This window comes from Myotis lucifugus, unplaced genomic scaffold, assembly GCF_000147115.1.
Source record: "Myotis lucifugus unplaced genomic scaffold, Myoluc2.0 scaffold_0, whole genome shotgun sequence".
Taxonomy (NCBI): Eukaryota; Metazoa; Chordata; class Mammalia; order Chiroptera; family Vespertilionidae; genus Myotis; species Myotis lucifugus.
Window position 1 is genome coordinate 60,011,271 of NW_005871048.1, and position 23,086 is coordinate 60,034,356.

Genomic DNA, 23,086 nt, shown 5'->3' on the forward strand with positions numbered 1-23,086 from the left:
CTGCTAAAAAATGGAAAAAGAGATACCTGTTAAACTGATGTACAGCTTGATAATAATATCTGGGGGTAGAAGTGGCCAAATTATCTCCACAATTTCCCTGAGAGACAGAAGATAAGAATGCCAACACCAATAAATAAGTGAAGATGTGTGATTTAAAATTCTGTGTTATCACATGAGAAAGGAATATTAACTGTCCCTAGTAAAGTAAACAAATCCTAGTTGTTGTGTTGTGTTTTGTTTTGTTTTTTGTTTGTTTTAGTTTTAGGGTCTCAAATATTCACGTTTAGAAAGAAGAACCTTAGTCATTATAAGGTCTACCGGATGCAGCAGGTTGACTCTAAAAAACAATACACTGATTTTAAACAATGGTAAACTTGTCAAGGATGCTGCATTCCAAGAGCAACGTGCCCAGATTCTGACAGTCCATGTTCCTCTGAGCCAAGAGCTACCATATCCACCCACCCAATTCCTGAATGGAAACAAATTTGTTCCATTTGTAGAACAGGTTGTTTAAATTTGGATGAGATTTGTTGAATTACTTAAAGAGATGTTCTCATTCACTAATGTTGACTAGTTAACTGACACGATATTTTGAATTTAATTAAAAAAGGTCCACCGCTTGTGTCTATAGATGTACAAATGGTTGAGGAGAGAGGAGTCAACAAAAAACCCTAGCAATCTATGAGTCCAACTCAGAATTATGCAACTCCCAACCAAGATGAATGTTAGTGTCTTTGGCAATTCATTTCTAGTTTAAACTCTCTCAGAAGAATATGATTCCCAATTGGTACGTCACAAACTGCAGAATCAATTAACATTTCTTTAAAATATATACATCTAAAATACATAATTTTGTCATATATAAATGCATGTATATTGTATATACGATCCACTTTAGAAAATCTGAGATATTCAGATCAAAAAAATTATTTTATTTATTAAAAACTGATAAAATATTGTGGTAGCCCAGTCTCATCCATGTCCCTATGACCTGAGAAGTTTTCTAGGTTTTAGTTTCTTCATATCAAGTTTTGAAATTAAATGGTTATTTTTCCTTCTATGCAATCACCAATCTCTGGGAAGGCCAATTATCCAAGGCAATTCAGAAGAGGTAAGGAAAATAAACATCAGTAAGACTGATCTTCCTATTTATAAAATTCCTTAAGGATACTCATTCTAATCAGCTTCTCCTTGTCCCTCAGCTGAGTTTCTCCATAGGGAATGACATTCTCTGAAAATGTCAAGAGAAAAGCTTCAAGATTAAAGCATGCTAGTGCAAAATTAGTGACAGAAATAAGGATGAAAAAGAAAAAAACCCCTCTTCTTCTCGTAGATATTACAAAGGAAGTTCAGCATCAGTGGCTACTTCCCCAGGCTCACATTAAAAGCCTGGTCTCTGCTTCAGCTGCACTAACATCACCATGGAGATTTTGACATTGAACTCCGTTTTCTAAGCTCATAAATCGGAGCTCACTTTAGGTTGCGGAGCCTATTGTGTGCATCATGCTAAACACTTCCCAAACATTCACTTCTTATCTGCAAAGGTACTTCCTCATAGAACCGGGACCTAGCTGCTTACATGCACCTAGGTTTGTATCCTTATTATTAATTTCCATAGTACCCAGTGTTATAGCACTAAATACACAGTGCTGTAAATGTCTGTTTACTATTTTATTTTATATGCTACAGTAGACCATATATTCCTTGGGACAAAATGCCATACTGACCTTACTCACTATTATATGCTAAGTCAAATTAATTATGGATGACAAATGTAATTAATAGAGAAAATAGATATTGGTTGGACAATTTTAAAAAGGAGAGTACAATAAAAAGATTATAAGATTAGGCAAAAATGAAAGCTAAAAAAATAAAAGAAACATACAAAAAACTATACAGAACAAAGTTGATTACACCATAATACAGTATAATAAAATAAACAAATACATGAAATGCTATTACTAGTAAAAGAAAATAAATGAAAAACAAAACAACAAAAATGAAATTCAAAAGTCTGTATCAAATTTATTGCTAAAATTCCAATAAAATATTTTGAATTGAACACTTAAAAGTTTAGGCCAGCCAGCATGGCTCAGTGGTTGAGCATCAACCCATGAACCAGGAGGCCATGGTTTGATTCCTGGTCAGGGCATATGCCCAGGTCATAACCTCAGTCCCCAGTATGGGGCATGCAGCCGATCAATGATTCTCTCTCATCATTAATGTTTTTCTCTCTCTCTCCCTATCCCTTCCTCTCTGAAATCAATAAAAATATATTTTTAACAGTTTATCAGATTCTAAAATATGATAAAAAGTTTAAAACCAGCAAGGTGAAAAAATAAGATGTGGTAGATGCAAATCAATGATATGAGATACAGTATATTATTTAAATGCAAAATGGAAATATATATATATTTCAAATTTAACAAATTAGTAGCAATTTTTAAGTTTATCTTTTTACTGTTGATAGTATTATAGATAATTCCTTTTAAAATTAATACTTAAGCCCTGGCTGGTTTGGCTCAGTGGATAGAGCGTCGGTCTCGAACTGAGGGGTCCCAGGTTCGATTCCGGCCGAGGGCACATGCCGGGGTTGCGGGCTCAATCCCCCCCAGTGGGGGGCATGCAGGAGGCAGCCGGTTGGTGATTCTCTCTCGTCATTGATGTTTCTCTCTCTCTATCCCTCTCCCTTCCTCTCTGAAATAAGTAAAAATATAAAAACATTTAATACTTAGTAAGTTAAATTGGCAAAGAGATAGAGAAAAGTTACTTGAGGAGACTACAAATCAGAGTCTTCAAAAGCAGCATTTGTTTGCCAGTGGGGAATATTTTTTTGTACTTAGTTATCATCATATTTATGGTTGTGAAAAGTAACAGTTGATTTCAGACTTGAGTTTCCCTGATTTCTTCTTTAGATACCATTACTAATACAAACTTTATAGTTTGTTTTTAAGAGAAAATAGATGGATTTGCATCTATTCAAAAATAGAAAAAAATGCTTGTTTGAAAGTGATAACTGTCATAATTTGGATCTCATTTTTTTTCTCTGCAGCCACTGAACTATGAGAAAAAGAAGTCCTACACTCTCAACATAGAAGGAGCAAATACACACCTTGATTTTCGCTTCTCTCACTTGGGTCCCTTTAAAGATGCCACCATGCTGAAGATCATTGTCGGGGATGTGGATGAACCACCTCTATTTTCCATGCCCTCCTACATCATGGAAGTCTATGAAAATGCCAAGGTTGGAACTGTCGTTGGCACAGTTTTGGCACAAGATCCTGACAGTGCTAATAGCTTAGTAAGGTAAGGTATGCTTCAAAATTTTAGACATCTACATATTTTGATTGTGTCACAGTAATTTAAAATTTATAAAATAATGCTTAAATATGTTATATCTATGTTATTGTTCTATTATTACAATTAAATTCTATTACTGATATTTTATCTGAGTCATGTAGTAGATGGGTTTCTGTCAAATGAAGAATATATGTAGCTATATCCATGAGTATATTTTTGACCACACAGATTAGATTTTCCACTTGACTTAATAGATATGAATATAATTGACTGGAAACATTTATAGAAATGAAGTTGAGAAACCTTGATCTCTTAGTGATAGGAAATATAGATACAGTACAAAAGGGGAGAGGGTTGGGAACAAGGCTTATCTCCCTCCAGGTTCTGACACAATAGCTGTGTTCCTTTAGGAATCATCCACCCTTACCTGTAAGAGAAGAAAACGACTCTCTATCTCTCAGGTATTAGGAGAAAGAGTTAAGCATTGTGTATAAAGTGCTAAGCAGAGTGGCCTGCACCTAGTACTCACTTAATAAATGTCCAAAGCTGCCTAGAGTGCTCACTTAGAGACTAGACGCTGACACTATAGGACAGCATGTGGGAATTCTGAAGTCTTTTCTTTTTCTTTTTTTTTAAATAATTATTTATTGTTGAAAGTATTACATATGTTCCCTCTTTTCCCCGTACTGCATAAATATGCTGATATAATTAGATTAGATTGATACAAAGTAATTAGCACAGTCAGTAAGTGCTCAGTAAATATTTTATTATGTTAGTATGTCATGCAGTGGAGATTATTAAAATGTTATTGTATAATCAGAAAGATTTTTTTTTGGTCTCAATTATAACAAAATCAAAGACTGTATACATGTAGTAGAATCTTAAGTTACCCTGAATTTATACCTTTGGCTAATCCTAAGACCTTAGGAAGTTGGAAAGTCTTAATAAATCTGTCAGCTTTTCCCCATATTTATTCTGATTCCCTGAGTTCTAGTCTATTTTTTAAATTGTTTTTAATGTTTTTATTGATTTTTAGAGAGAGAGGAAAGGAGAGGGATAGAGAGATAGAAACATTGGTGAGAGAGGAACATCATCAATCACATCATCAGTCTGCTGCCTCCTGCATGCCCCCTACTGAGGATCAGGCCCGCAACCCAGGCATGTGCCCTGACCAGGAATCAAACCTGCAACCTCCTGGTTTCTGGGTCGATGCTCAACCATTGAGCCACACCTGGCTGAGCGAGTTCTCGTCTATTTTAACAAAAGCTAATAGAGTAACTATTTCTGTTGGTATCTATATAAGGTTTGTAAAGACTCTCAATTTCCTTTTATGTAAGCATGATTGTTTCAGCTTAAAAAAAGAAGTCCACAGTACCCCTGCATGGAGAGAACCAATGTTATGTGCACAAATGTATGTATTCAACAATCCTGCTTCATCCGTGAGTGTAGGAGTACCCTGTCAACGGTACCCTCTCTCACACTGAGAACAAGAGCTGGACACTGCTTGAAGAAGCAGGACGGGCAAGTACACAAAATAGTATGCATTCGCCCAGTTATAGAAATCGATATGTAAGGGATGGAAGTAGGAGACAACATAATTAGTTTTCCAACCAGAGAAAAGCCTGCTATGCTCCAGCATTACATAGAATGCCATCTATATATATAAAAGCCTCAGTGACCAAACAACCGGTCGACCAGTTGCTATGACATGTACTGACCTCCAGGGGGAAGATGCTCAATGCGGGAGCTGTCCCCTGGTGGTCAGTGTGCTCCCACAGCAGGAGAACTGCTCAGCTGACCCATGGGCGCCAGACACAGGGCTCACGGCTGTCCACTGCAGCCTGGAGACCTCAGTGGAGCTGCAGCGAGCCTACTGAGCGGTGGCAGCGGCAGGTGCAGTGGGGCCGGGATGAGCAGGAGTGGCAGGTGGCGTTAGGCTGCCGATTTTGGCCTGATCCCTGCAGGCTACGCCAAGAGACCCCACAAGTGCATGAATCCGTGCTTTGTGTCTCTAATATTTAAATGACATTTCTGATACTTAACAGTAAGTATAATTTGTTCAACTATATTAAAAACTGTAGCATAATAAATGATACTTGCAAATGTGGCCCATTTATTACAAAAGGAGCCAACACCTTTGAGAATAAAAATATTTCATGCTATTAGTTTCACATAAAGTATTTGATAAACTTTAGTAAGGCTTTTTTTAATATTAAGATGCTAATAATGTAGTCTATACCTTTTAATTAAAAGAGGTGTGAGGTACATTCAATTTTAAAAGAGATATTTAAAGCACCTTATTTACTTATTACAATAGTCCTTATGATAAAGAAATGAGTGCATGCACACACAGCAGCTGCAGTTTGAAGTTCAGTGGAGAGATAAACTTGAAAAAATTGCATTCTTTGATAGGGTGATAAAAATAGGAAGGTGTGCATGGAAAGAAAGCGTGCACAAAATCTTATAGACATAATGATTTGAAGATTTTAAGGTTCAAAACCTAGGTTAAGGATGAGACAGATGAAGAATAGAGAAAATCTATGTAGTTTTGTGTATATGAGGAGCATAGGTTACCTGTGTGTGAAGGGCAAGTGCTGAGATTGTAGAAAGAAGCGAGGCAGAGACCATGAAAAAGGCTTTGTGCTGACATCTTTGAAATTTATCCTGCAGCAGTATCAAAGGGGGAGAGAAGAAAAGACAAAGTATGAGTCATTATAATCAAAGCGATGGTGGGGAGATTTGCAATTCAAAATAAATAATAATGAATTTTTTAAATGCTATGAAGAGTGGCATCTATGTGCCCAAAGGGTAGGTCAGAGGAAGAAGCATTGAGGTCAGAGACAAACTTCTTTCACTGTTGCCAGTAGATGCCAACATATCCCAAAGCACCCATTCCACATGGCACAGTGTCTCTCATGCAGTTTCCCCACTAGAGGACATTTGACAATATGTTTGGTTGTTACAACTGGGCAAGGAATGCTAGTTACCTCTGAGTAGAGACCAGGGATGGTGCTCACAACCAAGAATTATCTGGTCCAAAATGTCAGTAGTGCTGAGGTTGAAAAACCTTGATACAGAGGAAACTAAACTGGTTGGTCCATTGGTAAAACTGGAGTGCTAATTATACTCATGGAAAGAGATTTTGCAAAGAGATTTTTGGTGTTTCTAGTTTCTTGGGATACCAATTAGAAAGGATATATGCACCCCTATGTTCATAGCAGCACAATTCACCATAGCTAAGATTTGGAAACAGCCTAAGTGCCCATCAGCAGATGAATGGATTAAAAAACTGTGGTACATCTACACAATGGAATACTACGCCATGATAAAAAAGGAGTTCTTACCATTTGCAACAGCATGGATGGAAGTGGAGAGCATTATGCTAAGCGAAATAAGCCAGTCAGAGAAAGATAAATATCACATGATCTCACTCATTTTTGGAATATAATGAACAACATAAACTGATAAACAAAAACAGATCCAGAGACAGAGAAGCATCGATCAGACTGTCAAACCTCAGAGGGAAGGTATGGGAGGGTGGGGGTAATGGGGGTAAATCAACATAAGGACTTATATGCAAGCATATAGGCCTAACCAATGGACACAGATAACAGGGGGGTGAGGGCATCGGGGGGGGGGCATGTGGGGTAATATGAGGATAAGGAAACATATGTAATAACTTAATCAATAAAGAAATTAAAGAAAACAAAAAATGAACTATAGAGATAATAAATAGTCAAATAAATAAATACAATAGAGATAATGACATAACATTAGGTTTCAACCTGTCCTCCTTTTTACTTCCAGCATAATGCACACTTCTTCCTCCAATTATAGTTTTGCTTGTTTTCACTAGTCTCAAACCCTATGATTTTATTTATCTCAAGAGATATCATAAATTTTCTAATAATTTTCCAAACAACACACTCAATTTCAATATGTACTATTTGTAGTTCAAAATATGGGTTCCATAGAAACCACTGTTGAGTTTTGGAGGGCTATCACAATTACAAAAAAAAAAAATTAAAATCATTCATTGGAAACAATCATAACAGAACAAGCACATCTTTTGGAATTACTTTAAAAAAACAGTGGTTCTGGAGCTCCAGTGACGCAATCGGTTAGCGCGCGGTACTTATAAAAAAACAGTGGTTAAAATAAAATCTTGCTTGTTACTTGGGAAATATATTATGGGCTATTTTAATAATATTTGTTTGGAACAATTTATATGGATATATGCATAACTCATGGACACAGATAATAGGGTGGTGAAGGCCTGGGGTGGGGAAGGGGGTGGGCTAGAAGGGGCCAATGGGGGAAAAAGGGGACATATGTAATACTTTCAACAATAAAGATTTTAAAATTAAAATTTAAAAATTTAAAAAAAAGAAAAGAGATTTTTGGGAAATGTATACCAGTGAGTATGTTTCAAATACATTCACAGCCATGTAATATTTCAACCTATACATTTTAAAATAAAATAAATTATTTATGTATAGTTAATTGCCTCATGATATTATTAATTGCCTCAGTAATTTCTCTGTACTATTAGGAGCATGAATCGAACACCGCCATGTTAATTGAACATCCCACTTGTTCGGATGCAAAGATGATTGGTGTATTGACTCCAAATGCTAATATTGAGAAGCACAAATCTATTAACATATGCATTATTCTTTCTGCTTTGTTTTGGTTAGACAACCAAAATAAATCCTTCTAAAGCTACCTTAAAATAATTAGATTCCTTAGCTGCTTTTGCAAGGTATAATTTACATAATATTTATTCTTGATTTCAATAAAAGTATGTCATTCATATGGGCCTCTGGGTGCAAACAGTGAATAAAAAACAGAAAACATTAACAAACACAAAAGCAAACCTTATACTTTCACCTTTCTTAGGGACTAAACATTTGTACTAATTAAGGAAAAGCACAGTGAAAAGATGTACCTTGCCATGTGCCCTGAAATGCAATTAACTCCAAGTGTAGAATTGATAATGAAAGGGAGTTTGAGTCTTACAGGCATTTGTGAAAAGCTTCCTGACTTCAGTCTTTTGTATTTCAATTTTCTAAATTATTAGTAAGACTCTTCAGATTTCTAAGAGCATACCATGTCTAGCTTTTGTGTCTTTCAACTCACAACAAGAATGTGCAATTGGCAGCAATATAATCACCACCTTTAAAAAGAGTAAAATCAGAGCCAGGCTATTTACCTGCAATGAAGACACCCTCAATTTAAACAGACTGCACTCAATTGCTGGCATGCTGCAAATGGAAATCAGAAACTCCCCAGTAGCTGTGGAGAGATGAGCAATATATTTATATATTTTAATCTTCACCTGAGGATATGTCTTTATTGATTTCTTTTTTAGAGAGAGAGGAGGGTGGAGAGAGAGATAGGGAGAAACACCGATTTGGGAGAGAAACATTGGTTGGTTGTCTCCATACAGGACCCAACAGGGGATGAAATCCACAACCTGGGTATGTGCCTTGACTGGGAATAGAACCAGCAACCTATTGGTGTACAGGACAATGTGCCAACAAACTGAGCCATCTGGCCAGGGCGAGATGAACAATCTTTGGTTGTACAAGAGGAGCTAGAGAGCTTTCTGGAAATGTGATCTTGTGACTATTAAAAATAGTGACCATTTATGGCTTGTTATATGTAAGCTAGGGGCTTAATATAGCATGCCAAAAACCTTTTTAAGAGCTGAAGCTGGGGTATTGTCAAGGGCGGGGGGGAAAAAAAGGACACATATGTAATACCCTTTGTAATGCTTTAAGCAATAAAAAAAATAAAAATAAAAATAAAAAAAATAAAAAATAAAAAAAAGGGCTCTGAGGAGTCTACAGATGAAGAAACTAAAGCTCAAGATGTTAAGTAATTTGGCCAAGTTTACATAGTGATCAAGTGGCAGATCCAGAATTTAAATCCAGTTTTGTTTTACCCCCAAAACCTTGTTTCTTTGTTTTTAAAGCCAGAATACCAGGCCTATTTTTTTTAACCGGGCCTCTTATATATTTAAACAACAACTTCTAGTAATAATACTAGTCATAAACAATTGCATTTGTAGAAGTCAAGGGTCACAAAGTAAGAAACAGACTGACATTTTACATGGTCAGAAAGCCATTGAGTAAAGCCAGGATCTCAGGTCTACTATTTGGATGCACTTCATACATTGGATAAATGAGATGATGAAAAGAGTCAAGCCTCTTTTTATAGTACAACATATGGTGGTAAATGTAATACTACTAAAACATATAATACTTGATTTAGTACAACACAAAGAAATTATTGAAGAACTCAATGAACAATTTCTCATAGGAGGAAGAGCTTTAGTGTGAATCTCTATATACATTCTGAATCTATATATACATTCTATCATCCTAACTTCTTTCCATTCTGAATTAATATCTGTATTTATCTATATATTTACTTATTGTTGATAACATTTTTTATGGTTTCTTTGTATAACTTTAAAGCAATCAGAAGGAAATAACAAATGTTGTGTTTAATTGTTTCAAATATTCAACATGACCCTACTTAGGAAGCAATAGCCCATTTATATGCTAACTTTAGGAATAAAATTGTGATTAGAGTTGAAAATATATGCCGAATTTTTAAAACATTCTAAATTATCTTTAAAAAAAAAGAGTTGCAGAGAATTAGGAGTATTTACTCTGCTTATTTTGAGTTTACTTGTAGCCTCAGTATAATGACCGTGTTCTTTATTCTTGTTTTTTATTTTATTTTATTTTTTCCATCACCTTTATCCTCTCTGTGCCCTCTTTCACTTCCACCCACCCCCGTCCAGCCCCGCAATCACCACACTGTTGTCCATGTCCTTGAGTTCTCTATATTTTTTCTTTTTTGACTGCATTATTTTTGGTGTGTTTATTGTTGAGATTTTGTTGTTATATTATTTTATGTTTCTCTGAAATTTTCAGATAGCTCATGATGAGATGGGAATTAGAAATACCGCATTAATATTAAATGTTAAAACAGCAAAATTAAGAGATATTTCATAATAATAAGGTTATATTGCAAAGTTCAACAGTAAAAAATATAATTAAGGAGGTTTGAATATAGGATTCAAACTTTTGAAAAGAAAGACAAAGAATAACTAGAAATTGTTTCAAAATATATTCATGTTAAAGATATCATCTGATATATGTTTATAGACCAAATTTGCTTATAAAAGTTTAGTTTATTGAAAATCTAGTATAGTTTAATTAGACCCTTAATGGCAAGCTTAATATACCCTGATCAAAACTGTCATAGCCTTCTTTTTTATTTAATTACTAGAGGCCCAGTGCACGAAATTCATGCATGGGTAGGGTCCCTAGGCCTGGCTGGCGATTAGGGCTGATCAGAACCTTTCTTCCCGCAGCTGCTGGCTGCCGACTGGGGCCTTCCTTCCCTGGCTGCCAGCTGCTGGCTCTGGCCTTCCTTCGTTCCGCACCTCCCCCTGGTGGTCAGCGTACATCATAGTGGGCAGTCAAACCCCTGGTCAGTCGAACTCCTGAGGGGACAATTTGCATATTAGCCTTTTATTATGTAGGGTTGTTGTTCTTTCTCTTGATTTATTTTTACTTTTTCCATTACCATTTTTCCCCCTATATCAGTGATGGCGAACCTTTTGAGCTCGGCGTGTCAACATTTTGAAAAACCCTAACTTAACTCTGGTGCCATGTCACATATAGAAATTTTTTGATATTTGCAACCATAGTAAAACAAAGACTTATATTTTTGATATTTATTTTATATATTTAAATGCCATTTCACAAAGAAAAATCAACCAAAAAAATGAGTTTGCGTGTCACCTCTGACACGGGTGTCATAGGTTCGCCATCACTGCCCTATATCCTCCTCCACTTGCACCTACTAACCTACTCCCCCCCATAATCACCACATAGTTATCCATGTCCATGAATGAGTTTTTTCTCTCTTTTTTTTCTTTTTTGCTCAATCTCTCTATCCCTCTTATCCCCCCTACCTCAGCTGTCAGCCTGCTCTTTATCTATGATTCTATTCCTAATTTACCTATTAGTTCAGATTGTTCACTAAATTCCACATCTGAGTAAAATCATATTGTACTTGTCTTTCTCTGACTGGCTTATTTCACTTAGCATAATATTCTCCAGGTCCATCCATGCTGTCTCAAAGGGTAAAATTTTCTTTTTTATGGCTGAGTAGTATTTCATTGTATAAATGTACATAACTGATTTATTCTCTTATCTAATGGACACTTGGACACTTACTAATGGACACTTGGACTGCTGCCAAATCTTGGCTATTGTAAATAACACTGCAATGAACATAGGGGTGCATATGCCTTTTGAATTAGTGTTTCAGGTTTCATTGGATAAATTCCAAGAAGTGGAATCACTGGGTCTTCTAATACAAGGGAGATAACTCTTTAAGGATGTTGAATACTAATCAAGTAAAGATAGAGAGAAAGCAGTCTCCTACTTAAAGCCAGAAGTCTTTGTCTATAACTGGCATTTTACAAATGTATCGCATTCCATATAGCCAAGTTAGCATATTTACATTGACTAAGAACTTTACTGCTAAATGTCATGTAACTATGACATTTGAGAATGTAAAGAGACCTAAAAGTGATTGAGAAAAACCTGTTCTTATATGGAAGAAGATATCTGTAAACTGAGGACCAAATGACTGGCTCCAGATCACACAGTTAAGCAATCATAGAGATTCCATCAGAATATGGTCATTTCCATGCTTTAATAAAGGTACAGAACACCTGTAAACTTTTTCCTACTTTTTGGTTCAAATTCATCTAACAGCCTGGCCTATAGCAGTGACCTCCCCAAATCACAGTCCTGACTCAGGAAGAGAACATAGTTTCTGGGTGGTCTGTTGTCATTTAGCCCCGGAATGAATAGCTAAGTCCTGGCTTAGGGTCACTGTTTTATTAGACTACTGACTGGAGACTAAACATCCTAATAGCTTTCATGTGACTATTTCAAAGAAATTAAAAAAGTTTTAAATGGTTCCACAGCATTTCTAAAACTCAGGATTATTAGAATGTATGATATTTTAGTAACTTAGAGGAGTAAATAACAGATGAGGAAACATGATTTCTTATGCCAGAGTTTTACTTCAGTTAGATCAGTGGTTCTCAACCTTCTGGCCCTTTAAATACAGTTCCTCATGTTGTGACCCAACCATAAAATTATTTTCGTTGCTACTTCATAACTGTAATGTTGCTACTGTTATGAATCGTAATGTAAATATCTGATATGCAGGATGGTCTTAGGCGACTTCTGTGAAAGGGTCGTTCGACTGCCAAAGGGCCGCGACCCACAGGTTGAGAACCGCTGAGTTAGATGCTTTTGTTTCATTGGATCTCTTTGGTTCAGAAAATTCAAAAGCCTTCCAAAATAGCTCTGTGCTCTGTGTGCCACCCTTTTATGAAGCACACTGTGCTCTTTATCAAGTGACAAGATCCGTATGTTTTGGAAAGATTATTTTCTGGATGCATGGCTTGTGGGATAAATTGTATCCCCAAAATGAACAAAGGGAACCTTAACTTTTTTAATGAATCTGAGCTGTGCCACAGCTGTTTGTTTGTTTGGTTAAAGACAAGGCCAAGCTGCTGAAGTATCCCACAGGGTGTATATGGATTAAACTTGATCCCATCTATTAGTCAAGGTCAGTCAAACTTACAAATACAGCTGTTTGGGAGGCAAAATCTCAAATAAATCTGCTTTACCACTCACGTTCTGTCTGCAAGTATCTAAAGTGTGACATGTGAGAGAAGTCTCCTAGACTTCAAGCCAACTGATGTTTCTCCAAGTAAATCACTGTAAGATTTTCAGTGCATACATTTTCAATTAGTTTATTATGGTGAAATGGACAAACTGTAATCAAAATAATAAATGCTTCTGAGGAGTGAAATTTTGTTATTGAAATGAAAAATAACTCTTCCAATGCACTTCAATATGACTATAATTTTCTTGAGTCTATACCTACATAATCGTAGGGGAATTGAGTGCCAGATGATGAACTTGGTAATTGGTTTAAAGTAGCTTCTCTTGAAGAAAATAAAAATATGGGAATAAAGGTAATTGCTACTGAAAGTGACTGTTTGCTATCGTTATAACTTGTTTGCCTCTTTGTTGGCCCATTCTAATTTGAATAATGAATTTTCATCTTATTTCAGTATAATGCATTTTATTTTCAATTTTGTCATAGAATTAATGTAAACATATTTATTCTCTGGCCATCAATCATATTAGTTTGAAATACTTTATTTTTCTTTTTTTCTTTACTCATTTCCCTAACTAAATCGATATCTAAATAATTTTCAGGGTTTGCTCATTCTTCTTTAATATTTTTATTTCCTGTACTCCCTCAAATAAATATTTTTAAATGAATATAGAAAGCCTCCAATATTGTCTACTCTTTAGAAAAGGAGCTTATAAATATTATGTAATGGACCTAGATTATATTTTAATCTCTTGCACTAAGAGCTCCTTGATAACATTTCCATCACTCTGTGCCTCAGCTTTATCCTCTGTAAAAATAGCCTATAAATAATAGTGATCTCATGCAGTTGTTTTGAATATGTAATGAACTAGTATTTAGAAAACACTTCAAGCACAATGCAGTACATTTTAATTGCTCAATAAATGTTAGCTTATATTACCTGTTACAGATTGCTTTTGTATGTATATCAGTTTTCTTGCAGTCTCGCATATCACCCCTATATAGTCTTTATTATGGAGGAGAGTAGAATTTGAAGAATATTTTTAAATGTCTTGTCCAGTTACATATACTCTAGCTTCAGTTTACAATGGCTTACTGTTGAAAACTGGGGACTGGAATATAAAAAATTCTCAAAATTCTATTTTTTTTTTAGGTTTTACCATTAATCCCAATTTAGAACCTATATCACTTAGGCAAATGGTTACCAGATATTATACTTACTGGATATTTTACAAAATATTAAATTAATATTATCATTTGCAAAAAAAAACACCTATGTATGTAAGTTCATAAAGTATTAAGATGCCATGTTTACCTTTTGAAGGTTTGTAAAAGGAAATAAATGGATTGTATTAAAAAAAAATAGAGGCCCAATGCATGAAATTTATACAAGAGTAGGCCTTCTTTCTTCCCCTGGCTGCAGGCACTGGCTTCCCTCTGGCACCTGGGACCCGGGCTTCCCTCTGATCACCTGCAGGCACCTGGGACCCGGGCTTCCCTCACAGCCCTAGCTTCATCAGAAAGGTCGTCCCGGAAGAACACCCAGAAGGATGTCTGGTCTAATTAGCATATTATGCTTTTATTATTATAGATTATTTGATAGTTACCTACTAAGAATATTGACATCTATTTTTTATTATTTGATGAGCAGCTTAATGGAGCCATGCCACTTTTTAAATTTTAAATAGTTAGCATTAAATTATTCTATATTTAGTCTCCTAATATAGTTTTGAATAGTTTCTTTTTTCTAACATTTCTCTTGACCCTTTTTATGAGTTTTTATTTGTATGGCTAGGCAGAAATTCAAGGTTAGTTAAGCAGAACTATTTAGTTCTCCTTGAGTTGAAATTCAATTGCAACTCCACAAATAAGACTCTTGGGACCCAAGCATAGCTGATATCTGGCCCTTATGTTGCAGATATCTCAAGGGTGTTAGGTTGCAAAGAAAATTAAAATTTAAATAATAAGAGTCAAAGGACACATCTCTAGCATTATACCTACCATTTTCAAACATATTTAAATACAGGTTTTTATTCTTTAAATTCAAATAAAACTATATCTATTCTAAAAGCATTTAACAACTCATGCTAGCCCTTACATTAGAAAGCTCTGCGTAAAGTGTGTAAAAGAGAGGGGATTATTCTGATAAAGAAATTACACATTTTCAGATTCTTTATTTTGCCTACAAACAGAAGAAACCCCCATTTTCTTTCAGACTGGTGGTTCTGAAGTGATCCGATTTCTAAAATGGGGCATATTCTTCCATATTTCATAGGGCTGTATTGATAGAAACATAATCTGGACTTTTGTGTTGCAACAGGAAACTTTCAGGTTGAATAATGATTCAATTTCGGGTCCAATTTTCAGATGCAGAAATTGTTGTTCTCTAGAGGGTACCCCCAAATGAAAAGTTTCTTGAAGACAGGTTAATAGGAACTAACTTTAGATAATACATGGGTGGGCAAAAGTAGGTTTACAGTTGTGAGTACACAAAACTCAGAATTCATTATTTTATTATTTACTTATTAATTATTGCATTACTTATTATTATTAAATTACTTTTGCCCACTCCTGTATAAAAATCAGAATGCTAATTGATTATATTTTAAGGGATGCTATCTTTTTCATTCATCAAATCTTCTCACACCTCCTAAGCAGTTTAGCATTGGGCCTAGCATTAGACATATTAGGGGAAGGTTTTTTGTGTGTTATATGAATTCAAGTAAAAGAAAAAACTAAAACAGTTTCGGTGTGCCATGGCCTAATGTTTTGGGAAGCCCAATGACATAGCTCTTTCCCACTATTCTGTAGTGTTAGAATCTGGTGTCTCTTCTTTGAAACAGATTTGCCTTATACTTCTTGTTTAAATTGCTTTTTCATGTTGAACTTCCTTCAATTAACATGTAATTATTATTAGAGCAAGTAGTTCACAACAATTTCTTGTTTTTGATCACACAGTTACAAGTGATACCTTTTGTCCCTTTTTATGTGTTATTTTCACTAAACGAGCTCCTACATTTTAGTGAGATGCTCTATAGTCAATCTGCATGGTAATATTAATTTCTGCAATGTTTTGGCATGTGTATGTATACACGAGTAGTTATAAGGTTTCACACTTTAGCAATATATTCTAAATGTCTTGTTAATACATGCCTATCAGAGACATGGGTTGTTTTTCAATTATACTCTGTTCTGGAAAGGAAGATGAATTCTGTGATATTGCCGTACAATTACCTAGTCAATATATTTGCCCAAACTTCTGAGATTTTCCTCATGAAGAAGGGTTTCTGTTACTTTCAATGGAAAGTCTTATATCTGTGCTGTGGAGGCCAGTCCTACTCACCTTTTTAGGTATTTCACTCTTTCAAAATGATAACTTCCTTTAAGAAAGACAGTGCTTAATATTTTCCTTCACAGAAAAAATAATAATTTGTTGAAACTCACTTCTCTGATGACATAAGGCTTCATTTTTTTCTGATCTCTTTTTCAGGTAACGATGCCAAGCAAAGTGTCATAACTCATGGGCTTCATATTCTCACATTCAATATATTCTTGAATCCACTACAATAACAATCCCATCATTTCATATTTTATTGAAACTTTATTCTCAAGTTAACCAGTCGTGTCCATCCTGCCAAATCCAATCAACCTTTACTAACCTCACTCAGCTTAACTGAATTCACCAGGGCTGCCCGTTTATATCAATTCTTTCTTGGTTTCTCTATTGCCTCACCCTCCCACTTTTTCTCTTCCTTTCAGCTGTTTCTCTCCTTTTACTAGCACTTTCTTTACCCAGATCCTGGGCTGCTTTAGACTCAAAAGGTTGAGTGCTGTAGTGTCCAAATCTTTTATTTCCTTTATTCTTACAGTTCTCTCCTGAAGGAGCTTGTACCATGCCCATTACCTTAAATTTAGGCTGATATATCTCAAATTTATATTTCCTGTTCAGAAAACACAGTTAAATTTCACACCCACATCTAAGTCTCTGCTTTTTATTACACATGCTTATCTAATTGGCATCGAAGGCACAATGGGTTAAGCCTTAAGGTGGTTGATTTCTCTCAAATTGTTTTTCTCCCAAAGAGAGTATTTCCCTTAGCTCTTCTTTAAAAATATTTTTATTAATTTCAGGGAGGAAGGGAGAGAGAAATAGAAACATCAATGATGAGAGAGATCATTGATCAGCTGTCTCCTGCATGCCCCACATTGGGAATAGAGCCCACAATCTGTGACTTCCTGGTTCGTAAGTCAATGCTCAAACACTGAACCACATCAGCCGGGCTCCCTTACTTCTTTATCCAGATCAGTAAGTGGGCTTATCCATTACACGGTAGATATCACACACACACACACACACACACACACACACACACACACACACGTTACTTGTGATCTCTACCCTTTACTACTGCCACTTCAGCAAAAAGTTCCATAGGTTGTGTCTAATATATACCATTACTGTGTACAGTTGTTTCCATTCCCTTCTTTTCCCCCCACCTTTGTCCAAAATAGCGTAATTTATATTCTGAATTGTTTTTACATTTCTACAATCCAAGATTTAAAGTAGTCACTGTGATTTTTTTTCATAACATAAATAAATCAATCGTGTTATGGGAAAACCATTGCTTTTTTAAAAAAGCAAAAATTCCTTACCATGTGCAGCAGGGCTTGTCCATCAAACTCCTTCATTCTGCTGGCTACATGGAAAGATACATTTGTTTCTAAAGCAAGTCAAACTTTTTCCTGAAGTTGGATCTTTGCATATTGATTTTCCATATTCAAGTATTCTTCCCTTGGCACTTTTCATATAATAGCTCACTTTTTATTCAGGTCTAAGATAAAATGTTACTTAAGCTGAGACTAATGCAAAGGGAAGAAGTATTAGAGGTTTAGGATAGAAGACTTTTCTTCTCTCCTGATGGTTTGGAACATTTTTAGAACACATGATTGTTTATTATATTATTTATTCATACTTATGTTCATTAACTATTCTGAATAATATGAAACCCCAAAACTTGGGGGTAAAGAAGAAAGTAATTTAAATCCAAAGTGTATGCCACTGTGAGTTAACGGAGGATCAGCTGCACTGAGCTGGCTTTCGTTTGCTGGCTGTTTATCTCTAGGGCATTCCATCCTGCGCCTGCTCATTTACTAGGAGGTTCTGCCTGAGGCTGGGCATCCTGAACTGGGACAACTCTGCCCATGCATCTCCATCTTCCTCTGGGGCCAGTGCACTAGCTCTGGCCTGTACTTCTCATGGCAGCGGCAAAGCATAAGGGGAAACATGCAAAGACTCATGGAACCTAGACGCAAATATGGTCTAGGACACCACTGCTTTCAAATCATTCTATTGCCAAAGTAAGCTGGAGGCCACTCCTGTGAGAGAGCCCTGCCGAAGTACATGAATTGGAGAAGGAAGGGTTGTGGTCAGTAATGCAACCCACCTTCCATTTATTTCATTTCTCATTCGTTGACTATGGACATATGATAACAATGAAATGTTTTCTTTTTCTTTTTATATTTATGATCAAACCTCAGGTGCAATGAAACTCTAATATAAATTAGTCTCTGACATCTCCTTCTATCCTAAAATGTTTGTACATGTAACAATGAGAAAATTTATTACACATTTGATTTTTCCCCCAATATACTATTGACTTCCCAGAGGTGATTTTTTTCTCTCCTTTATTAATTATTACATTTCTACTGTCTACTACTCTGTTCATGGAATTTGGTAGGTATTTTTTAATGAGTAATTAAACTAAGCATATCATTAAAGACAAACTGAGATAAAAAATAATTGATGTCAGTCTATGCAAATGTAAAGTTGCCAGTCAAATTTAAGAGCCAGACATAAAAATTAAATATATGTGTTTAAATATTTGAGTATCTCACTTGCTTCAGTTTTATATTTTTTATTATAACAGCAAGAAAAAATACTTTTCTATTTTCTTATCTAGATACTTCATTGACTACAATGCTGAAGATGACAGGTTTTTCAATATTGATGCCAATACTGGATCTATTAAGACTACAAAGGTTCTTGATAGAGAAGAAACTCCGTGGTACAACATCACAGTGGCTGCTTCAGAAAATGGTAAATGACTTGACTTTATGTACTATAGGAAAATATGTCACCGTACAGGAAGATTTATTCTGAGATTTCCTCATAAGCAGGTCTCTTGCCATTTTTATTTTTGATGCCAGGATCTAAGAGAGTGCTCAGAATGTATTAGATACAATTTTACTCATTGTCAGACACAGTGAATACAGCATATCTATTCTCCTTTACCTTAATCCTGGCATCGTGGTGAAAAATTGCATCGTGGACACTTAGTCCTCATGCTTGAGTCAAAGCATTTGGTTCTCCTTCTAACTGTGCTTATATCATACTTATAAGTAAGTCATCAAAAGGCTAGAAGAACAGTTCTTCACATACTTCAGTTTAGGAGAAAAGGAAATGAAAATTGATCACTGTTCTTGAATAATTTCATCAATATAACACCCCTCCTCAGGCTTCAGTTAGCATTTAGAAAACTTATTGTAAAGTAATAACTTGGAATTTCAATAGGCAGGACTACGTCCTCTTTGAGAGAAATATAGGAGATACAGAATAATGCACTATGGTTAATATCTAAGTTCAGACAAGCACAAGCATAAATGTCAACAATTATTTGTGAGTTTAAAAAGATGTATATGACTGTGTTCAAATGAAATTAGAATAAAACTAAGAAAATGGATCTATCATAACAATGAATTCTTTCTTTACATATTAAGTGATAAACCAAAGTCTAAATTACCCCAGGTCTAGAATTTATGTTTGCAGAAATTATATAGGCATTTAGAAAAGATTTCTATGTAATATATATACATATATATACATATATATGTATATATATATATGTATATATATATATACACACACATACATATATATATTCATTAGAAATACACACACACATATAATCAACTTCACATTAAAAAATAGTACTATAGAACATGAAATTATGCTCGGTTTTTGGGGGTTTTTTTGCGCCCGGAGGTTATGCCTCCTCTATGTGCCCCATTCTAGGAAGCCACCAATCTAGATTCTATTTCTCTAAATCAGTGATTTTCAACCTTTTCGTCTCATGGCACACATAAAATAATTATTAAAATTCTGTAGCACACCAAAACTATAGTATATTTTATACCGATCTGACAAAAAAGGGTATAATTTTTATTCACTCACATGGGATGACTGTTGTGTTGGCTGTTGTCATTTTTAAATTTGTCCATCTAAGGGGAAAGAGGTCAGTGCCCCTGACTAAATAATCAGGTAGAGCATATTTTAAAAATTCTTGTGGCACACTAGTTGAAAATCACTGCTCTAGTTGTTTTAGTCTGTTCAGGCTGCTAGGTGCTTTAAATAATAAACTTATTTCTCACAGTTCTGGAGGCTGGGAAGGCCAAGATCAAGATGCTGGCACATTCCCTATCTGGTGAGGACCAGCTTCCTGTTTCATCCATGGTTGCTGCCTAGCGGTGTCCCCACAAGGCAGAAGGGCAAGGAAGTTTTAGAGGATCTACTGTAAGAACACTAATCTTAATGATGAGGCCTCCACCCTTATTGCCTAATCACTTTCCAAAGATCCCACTTCCTAATACCATCAATTGGGTGTTAGGTTTCAACATATGAATTTTGCATTCAATCTATAGCAATACATTTACCTATTATTGGCACTTCATATAAAAGAATCGTGTAATCTGTGGTCCTTTATTACCGGCTTCTCTTAGCATAATGTTTTCAAAGTTCATCCACATCATGGCATATCATTAATTTATTCTTTCTTGTTGCTAAAAAAAATCCCATTGTATAGATATACCATTTTATCTATCCACTAGAGGCCCAGTGCATGAATTCGTGCACCAGTGGGGTCCCTCAGCCTGGCCTGCGGAATCAGGCCTAAATCAGCTCTCCAACATCCCTGGAGGGGTCCTGGATTGTGAGAGGGTGCAGGCCAGGCCGAGGGACCGCACCTATGAATGATTGTGGCTGGGGAGGAACGCAAGAGGTTGGCCAGCCGGGAGAGACCGCAGAAGGGCTCCAGGGGTGTCCAGCCCATCTTGCTCAGTCCTGATCAGCCAGACCCCAGCAGCAAGTTAACCTGCCCACTGGTGGTCAGTGCATGTCATAGCAACTGGCCGACCGGTCGACAGTCTGCCCCCTGGTGGTCACTGCATGTCATAGGGAGCAGTTGAGCAGCCTTAGCATATCATTAGATTATTACACTTTGATTGGTTGAAAGGACTACCGGACAACTGGACACTTAGCATATTAGGCTTTTATTATATAGGATTCATCATTTGATAGACATTTGGGTTGTTTCTACTTTTTGTCAATATGAATAATGTTTTGACTATTAATGAGAAAGTTTGTGTATAGCCATGTCTTAACTTATTTTGGGTATATATCTGGGATTGAGATATGGAAATTATATTTAACAATCAGAAGAACTTAACTGCCAGTCTGTTTTCCAAAGTGGTCACATTTTACATTCCCATCAGCAGTAGAGGAGTTCAATTTCTCTATATTGTTACCAATTTTTATTATTATGTATCTTTTTTATTATAATCATCCTAGTGGCTGTGGGTGATTGTGGTTTATGCAATTTTATAATGTTCTTTGAGACAAGTCAATAAGTATACTATGTTAGACTTTTTATTTTACCCTTTATGAATATTCTACGTGTTTTGCATCTATAACATTTGCTCAAGTAGCTTCCATTTAGATTTTTTTCAACATCATATTCTCTTTGAAAATAAGCATTCACTAATTACTTTTAAATGAGTGTTATAAAGAATACATGAGTGGGTTCATTTGTGATCATTTTGGTTAATCTTCTGTTTCAAAATAATCACAATAGGTGTAGAATTGCATGTTCTTTGTCACCTGAGGAAAATTTAATGACTGTTAAATGCTAAGGGCTCATTAAAAATTAGTTGATAAAATAAAGGAATAAGTGGATTAATCCAAAAAGAGGTGAGAAAATATTATAAAGATCCAGAAAAGATTGTGCAGTTCTTTTGGAACTGGCTCCCTGTATAGAATATGGAACGGACAAATTTTTGAAAAGGATGACTGTGTTTGTCAGAAACAATAGGAACTTATCCTATCTAATAATAGACAAACATGGTAATTGACCATACCTCTGCTACACTTCCCATTGGCTAATCAACAGGATATGCAAATTAACTGCCAACAAAGATGGCGGCCGGCAGCCACACAGCTGAAGCGAACATGAGGCTTGCTTGCTCCAGTGATGGAGGAAGCCAAGGTTCCCTGCCTGCCGCAGCCCAGCTCTGACTCTGGAAGCAACAATGTTGCAATTATAGAAGCTAAACAAACCCCAGATACCTGCTTTCAGCCAGCCCCGGCCTCAGAGCTGGAGCAAGCAGGACAGCAACAGAGTTTCAATTATAGAAGCCAATCAAACCCAGATACCTGCTTTCAGCCAGCCATGGCCTCAGAGCTGGAGCTGGGCCTCAGAGCTGGAGCCGGCTCTCAGCTCCAGTGACAGCTATAGAAGGTAAATAAATCCCAGAATAAAAAAAAAGCAAAAAAAAAAAGAGGCTGGGAGCTTCAGTCACCCGCCAGCCTGAAAACGGCCCTCAGCCCCTCACCCAGGCTGGCCAGGCACCCCAGTGGGACCCCCACCCTGATCTGGGACACCCTTCATGGCAAACCAGCCGGCCCCCACCTGTGCACCAGGCCTCTATCCTATATAGTAAAAGGGTAATATGCAAACTGACCCTAACAGCAGAACGACTGGGAATGACTGGTCACTATGACACACACTGATCACCAGGGGGCAGATGCTCAATGCAGGAGCTACCCTCTGGTGGTCAGTGCGCTCCCACATGGGGGAGCTCTGCTCAGCCACAAGCCAGGCTGATGGCTGCCAGTACAGCGGTGGTAGTGGGGGCCTCTCCCGCCTCCTCAGCAGCACTAAGAATGTCTGACTGCAGCTTAGGTCTGCTCCCCGCTGGCAAATGGACATCCCCTGGGGGCTGC

General features: G+C 36.3%; 1 protein-coding gene across 3 annotated transcripts in view; it reads left to right on the forward strand.

Annotated features, from left to right (window-relative positions):
* Nucleotides 1-23,086, forward strand: part of CDH18 (cadherin 18) — a 215,025-nt gene that overhangs the window by 153,941 nt on the left and 37,998 nt on the right. For all 3 annotated transcript variants that reach the window (XM_023752842.1, XM_023752871.1, XM_023752901.1), the window contains exons 6-7: nucleotides 3,053-3,306; nucleotides 18,993-19,129. In XM_023752842.1, the coding sequence (XP_023608610.1) occupies nucleotides 3,053-3,306; nucleotides 18,993-19,129 (391 nt within the window). The remainder of the gene's footprint in view (nucleotides 1-3,052; nucleotides 3,307-18,992; nucleotides 19,130-23,086) is intronic.